The 6,619-nt window shown below is 44.7% G+C and overlaps 1 protein-coding gene across 1 annotated transcript in view; it reads right to left on the bottom strand.

Annotated features, from left to right (window-relative positions):
- Positions 1 to 5,250: 5,250 nt before the first annotated feature.
- Positions 5,251 to 6,619, bottom strand: part of LOC104464831 (EF-hand domain-containing protein D1) — a gene marked incomplete at its 5' end in the record, with an annotated part of 6,959 nt that continues 5,590 nt past the window's right edge. The window contains 2 exons of the mRNA XM_010077674.1: positions 5,251 to 5,385; positions 6,487 to 6,619. The exon at positions 6,487 to 6,619 is cut by the window's right edge and continues 2 nt beyond it. Coding sequence (XP_010075976.1) covers positions 5,251 to 5,385; positions 6,487 to 6,619 — 268 coding nt within the window. The remainder of the gene's footprint in view (positions 5,386 to 6,486) is intronic.

Below are 6,619 nucleotides of genomic sequence, written 5' to 3'. Positions count from 1 at the left end.
CACCCCGGGGTCAGGTCCCAGGGCAGGCCTGCACCCTGGGGTCAGGCCCCAGGGCAGGCCCTCAGGCCCCAGAGCAGGCCAGCACCCCGGGGTCAGGTCCCAGGGCAGGCCAGCACCCTGGGGTCAGGTCCCCAGGGCAGGCCGGCACCCTGGGGTCAGGCCTATGCTTCCCAGGTCACCAGAAGGGGAGGAGGCTGCCTGGGAGGAGGTGGCTTCTGCTTCTTCCAGAGAAAGGGCATCAGGGGGACATACTTGTGCTGCAAATTTCCTAATGGAAAAATCAGGAGCTCAAGGCAAACATTTTTTCAGCTAAAAATACTGGTTTATTTTTAGTCCTAGACCCCATATTAGAACATGGTGCAGAATAGCCCCATGTGGTTCCTTCAGCCTAAAAACCTATTCTTAGCTGTTACGCACTATTGAAGGTATAACTGCTTTCAGCTGAAACAGCTTCGCTCCAATCATGATTGCACCCACAATCCACGTAGTTTCCCCCCTCCTCTTCTAAGTGAATAAATACTTGTCATTGTGCACTGAATGCTGGCCAAGAATGATGCAACAGAGAACACAAGTGATTCTTCTGAGCTAATGGGTTGAAAGCCTGTAATGCTTAGGATGTATTTTTAGCCAAGAGCAACATCAGACTGGCCTACTTCATCTGAAAATCTTAAGAATGAAATTTCTCCTTTAGAAGGCTGGTATGTAAAAGCAAAGCTCCTAAGCAAAGAGCTGGCCTTGGATAAGCTACACCTGATCCCCCTGGTTGTTGTCACACAGCTTGAGCCAATACTAGTAACAGTCTAGGGCAGGAGAGAGGCACTGCTGCATTTCAAGCTGTCAGTCAGAACTTCCAGCTTCACTGCAGAAGTGGCTGTGCCTTGTTATTCTACTTATCAAATGTGAGTTTGAGCATTCAAAAATATTTTCCCATGTTCTAAGAAAAGTTTTATCTGAGATGGGAGAAGTTAAGCACTCTCAGAATTTTTTTTCTCCCAGTTAGCACAATCATTATATGATTGAGACAAAAAAAATCAAGAAAAGAGTGTCTGAAACATGCCTCATCTGCAGAACCTGGCATTTTTGTAAATATCCCACAGAGACTCAGATGGCTTTTTTTTTTTTTGTAATACCATATGCATCTTAAATCCCCCACAACACTCATTCAAGCAGAACAGGGAGGCTGTAATGAAAATTCAAGACTGTACCTGTGCGGTTAAATTCCTGCACGGTTCAATTACAGGACTTCAGCTGATGATGTCTAGGTGTGAAATCACCCCAGCAGCTCATCTGACTGTTTACTTGGGTACTGAGGGCACAATGTACTTCAGAGCCCTGGATTACATGCCAATTACTAAAAATCCAAATGCAGGGAAGTGGAATCTCTAATGAACTAAAAACCTTCCCTTTTTGACCCATTGTTTTCACCCATCCTAGCTTGGAAGCAAGAGCCTGCCTCCCACAGTACAGTAGTGGAGCTACAAACACAGAGCACAGCTTTGGAAGGGTAATTAATGGTCATAAAGCAGTCCAAAAGATGTGGCAGCGTCTGTCACGTTTCCCCTTGCCACCCCACCTTTCGTTATTTGGAAAAGTGGCTCCTGTGTTTGTAGAAATACCAGGGATCTTCCCTGAGAAGAGCCAATGTCTTCTCAGCAGCCTCTCTTTTCCATGTCCTCAGTTGTCACATCCCTAAAAATAATAAAAACAACAGACAGGGCAGGCAGGTGAACATCTGACTGCAGTTTTTAAAGTCAGTCACTTCAACACATCAGTCACCTCAGATAGCTTATGCTGAAAGATGGACCTCCACAAACACACTGGTACTTCTGCAACACCCAATTATTTTAAGATGTCCTTCCCGCATGCAGCAAGCAGAGTCTGAAAGGCAGCAATAAAGTACACCGGTTCCTCCAATCCATCTTGCAAGGGATTTATTTGGACACTCCTGTGAAGTTAAAATGTGATTTGGTCACCTCAGTCCTCACAGATAAAACCCAAACCCTAAGCCAGGAAGAACCTGATGGTATGTTTCCCTTTCTCTCTTGACTGCATTTGCACTGAGCTTTCTGGGTGAGACTTCTTGCCATCAGACACCGTCCCCTGCACCAGCCACAGTGACAGAAGCAGCATTGAGAGGCACACTGCGATCTGAGTATCTGGACAGGCTGAACTCATCCTTGGTGCTGCCCGAACCGCTCGTGACTCCTCTACTGCATGTCTCCTGCTCTGGGAAACCTTAAATAAAAACCTTCTAGGGATCAAGAATTACCTGCAGTTCCCATCCTAGGAGACAAATGATGTAAGGCAAGTCTTTGTCTCTTCTAGGAAAGGCCCATAAGCACAACAGGCTTTTCATCAAACTTCTCTACTTGCCATCGCAAACAGATTTAGAGTCACTTGGGGCACATCAGGATGTACCAGCAGGTCTCAGCACAGAGAGCTGGGATTGCCAGGATCTTCAAGAGCCACCTGTGGTGACATCAGGAATGAAAGGAGGACAGAACATCAAGGACAGCAATATGTTAATTACAGGCAAATGCAATTAAGTCTTGTTAGCCAGTAAATATTAGACAGGAGCTTTAGCTAGTATTTTCAGTACCTCTGCATAACCTAACAACGTTGTTATTCAATCCAATAGTTCCCAGCAAAACAGAACAATTTAGAAAGCAATTAATTTCCTAATGCCAATTTTTGCAAAGCTAATTTCAAAACACACATGTTGATGCAACTTCAGAACAGATGTACATCCAAAAGCACTTACTGTTCACTGCACTGGGTAAAGGCCCCAACCAACAGCACCTGTTTGAATTGAACAAAACCACCACAGACACACTGCTTGTTTCCTCATTGAAACCAGTCAGCTGGAGCTGACTCAAATCTATGAAAAAATAAAACCACTGGAAGCCCTTTTTCCACCTTGTCCTCCTCCTGCCCTCAGCTCCTCACCCAGCTGCACATGTAAAGCAGCACAAGCCAGCAGTGCTCGTCATACTGTGGGGAAAAAAAAAAAAAAAAAATCAAGAGCTGCAGTGTTACAATTTTCCTGTAGAAACAGAGACTAAGGAACCTTCACCCTGATTTTACCTGACCTCAGAGACCCGAGGGCTCACAGACACACAACAAATGTATCGACTGCTGACAATGCACAGAGCAGAGCTGCACCAGATAAAATATTTACATCTTCCACTCCACCACTGGACCATACCTGAAACAATGCATGGTTAAACCTCCTCTGAGCCATCCCCCCAACTGGCCACGCCAGCAAAGCTTAGCAGATCAGCAACAGCAGAAACAAGATGCTTGGACGCATTTTCAGATGTCCACATATTTTTTTTCCTCCCTTCTATAAAGGCAGAAAGAGGAAGTGCAAAGGGAAATCTAGCTGAAGCAACCTGCTTGTCTTCCAGCTGGGCACTGCCAGGGCTGAGACACAGCAGCTATTTTAGGATAAGGGAAGGCTGACAGCCCTCAACTGTCGACATTTAGCAGTGGACAGTGTTTCAAATATTTACACAGGCATGTCCCCTTCTGAGGCATTACAAACATTATGGCTTTTTACACCAGAACTGCTGTACAGAAGGGCAAGTGCTACCACAAAGGGGCTGAACACTTCCCTCACACCCAAGTGAGGATGCTGAGCTTTGGGGGGGATCACTACTGTAATTTGTGAACAAAATGGTATATTCAGGGACCTAAAATAAACCACAGACAAGACCAGAGATAACGATGCTTTATTTGTACATTTCAGCAACAGGAAAAATAATTGAAGATGAAATTATCTGCTTTGTTGTAAAGTATAAAAACATTTAATTATAAATATTTAGCTAAAAAAGCGTGATTTATAAAATATAATCTGTGAAGATATATATACACAGTTTAATTGTTTAGCAATTCTTTCACCTGACTTTAAAGAGTAGACATTTTTCTATTTATTATTCCACGCTCACAGTTTAGTGCTCACAGTTTAAGAAGCAAAACAGACAAGTGAAAAAGACTAGGTGAGTTTCGTTCTGGAAAGAAAAAAAAAATGCACAAACTGGGGCAATAGCGTAAGCAGAATTTGAACAAATCCGTGTTTTGAAAAGGTCTGAGGGAACACAGCTCCCCTGCCATGACCTACATATTGTACATATTGAACAAGCAATGGGCATTTTAACATTTGTGGGCAGGTTTCCTGTGTCTGCAAAAGAAAATAGCCAATAATATAGTGCAAGCCCTCCAAATTCAGTTCAGCTAAATGTGCTCACCTTGCTGCTCTTCCCTTCTTGAGCAGGGATTGCTCAGGATGTTGGGCTGGTGTTATCTCTTGTGGCTCTAATGAAATTGAACAATGTCACCTTCATGATTCAGGGTATGAGCAAATTTCCAAATAGAAAACCCCAGTGTGCGATCCGACTGCGTTGTCCAGCTGGCAGTATCCCTTAAAACCAGACACAGCAGCCTCAGGCTGGAAAATACAGTGAAGCCATACAGTACACTAAACATGATGGAATGTGAAAGAAGATACACGGTCAGGCAACTCAGTTTTCTATTCCTCGTTTAAGAGAGAGCCAGCTTCCTCCCTTCAAAGCCTTGGGAAATCTCACTTCTTACTGAAAGGTTTGTTACTATGGCACTTCAGAGAAGAAAAACTGGAAGACTCTCCAACGTGCTGGTCAGCAGAGAAAAGCTACAGGAGATAATTAATTTGATCTGTGTCCCTAGTAACTATCTTTCTCTCTTCACAGTGTTTTCACAGTGCCTGTGGTATGGGGCTTTGAGGAAGAAGAAAAGGGATAGTCAAGGATGCATGACGACACCTGGCAGCAGTACAACATACAGGAAGTCATGCCGTACTTTGTACACCCTGATTTACACAAGACCTCACTACTTGCCTGTAAGCAAGGAATTAATTAATATGGGCTTAATAGACAAAAGATGTATAGACAAGAAGGAGAGAATGAAGTAGGCAAACACAACATTTGTCAGTGCTCACTGTGATTTGCTACCTGCTGTTTCTGCTTCAGGGTGATATGCTCCTGACAGTTCAGAGCAAACAGCATGTACACAGCTTTCAACTCACATCGTTGTGAATGCATAGTAACTGCAAGAGTTGTGCCTTTGGAAACTCAGGAGGATCTTCAGAAGAGGAAGGCTAGCGAAGCTGTAACAAGTTTTAGGCAGGATCCAGGAAGTTCTCTGCAGGTAGAGCCCTGATCTGGGGAACGTACCAAGTCATGTGCAATCTCAGAGTGCATGTTGGCTGGTCGGTTACTGGGTAAATGCAGATTTTAACTCCCTGAAAGCCGCTCGGCGGTGTTTCCTTTCCTCCTCTTCCCGCTTTCGCTCATCCTGCTCAGCCTTTATCTCTGCTTCAAACTTACTGGCTGAAGAGAGGGCTTGAACCTTTACAAGAGAGAAAATAAGAGCATCAAGCCTTGCATCAGAAGAAGAGCCAGAGCCTGAACTGCTCCCAGATGAGCAACGCAAAACTGTGCTGCACTTCCCAGCACGTGCTGGGAAGCTCTGTCAACATGGGTCAAGTATTAATGACACTGCAGTGCTTGGGTATTTAAATTCAATACCTGTTGATTCACTTGACCTTAACATCAATAAAAGAAAGGTCATTTACTAATAAGTCACTAACAAACGACCAAAGCAATGCCGGCAGTACCAGCTCACATCCATTCTTTCTGTAAGCAGGCAGCATAGCATAAGTTGTGAGTATACAGTGGGAGAAACTACTGCAGAAAACAGTTCTGAATCACAGCCAAATCTGAGAACATCATACTACACCACAGATAATCTGCAGATCAAAGAGACATTGTTTGCTGGCTATTTTTCCAGCTTTCATCTCAGTACATCTGCTGTCCAATAGCTGTGTTATGCTCTTGGGAAAAAACTTCTTATATAAACAAGCAGGATTATTTTCTCTCCAAGAGAGCTTTCAGAAAGGGTGCTTTGTCAGCGTCAAATGGTGCAAAGCTCACTGCCAACCCCAGGACCCTGCAGAACAATTTTGATTCCAAAGGTTACACAGACCTGCTTGAGAAAGAGATGTCTGAAATCCTATACTCCAAAAAACTCTTTTCATGGCTGAACTCAGAGCCCTCAGGTTGAGGGAGGTTTTGCAAAATGAGAAACTCAGTCCCGTAAGTTCCCAGGACACTTTTGTCTTCAAAAGCGGTCAGCCAGCTAGTCCCATGGAGCTCCCCACCACAGGGACATGGGTCAGTCAGCTCCACCATAGCAAGACCACAGCAGGGACTGGGATTGAGCTGTTCTGGTGTTGACTGATCTGCAGAGGAAGGCTGTAGCTATGGTCCAGCATAAAGTGTGAAGAGAAAAGCTATGGCTGAGGTTAGGGATGTGCGTGAAATACACATCCTTTTAGCTAGGGAGAAAGCTGGCAGTATCTGCTGTTGAAAAACAAGGAGGATGAGTGTCTCAGTGGCAGTGAAGGCCCATGGGCAGAGCTTTCACACGTTCCCCTGTGCCACACCATACCTTAGCTTCAAAGAAGTTCCTGGCTCCTTTGACTCCCTCAATGGAGACATCAATCTCCGAGAGCTTCGCCAGAGTCAACAGGCCACTGTCCTCCTCGAGCTCCCCAGCTGCAGCTTTATGGAAAATCAGCAGG

The sequence above is a fragment of the Pterocles gutturalis genome, unplaced genomic scaffold, assembly GCF_000699245.1.
Source record: "Pterocles gutturalis isolate BGI_N339 unplaced genomic scaffold, ASM69924v1 scaffold2386, whole genome shotgun sequence".
Lineage (NCBI taxonomy): Eukaryota > Metazoa > Chordata > Aves > Pterocliformes > Pteroclidae > Pterocles > Pterocles gutturalis.
Note: the sequence above shows the minus strand (reverse complement) of the source record. Positions and strands in the feature narration are given on the sequence as shown.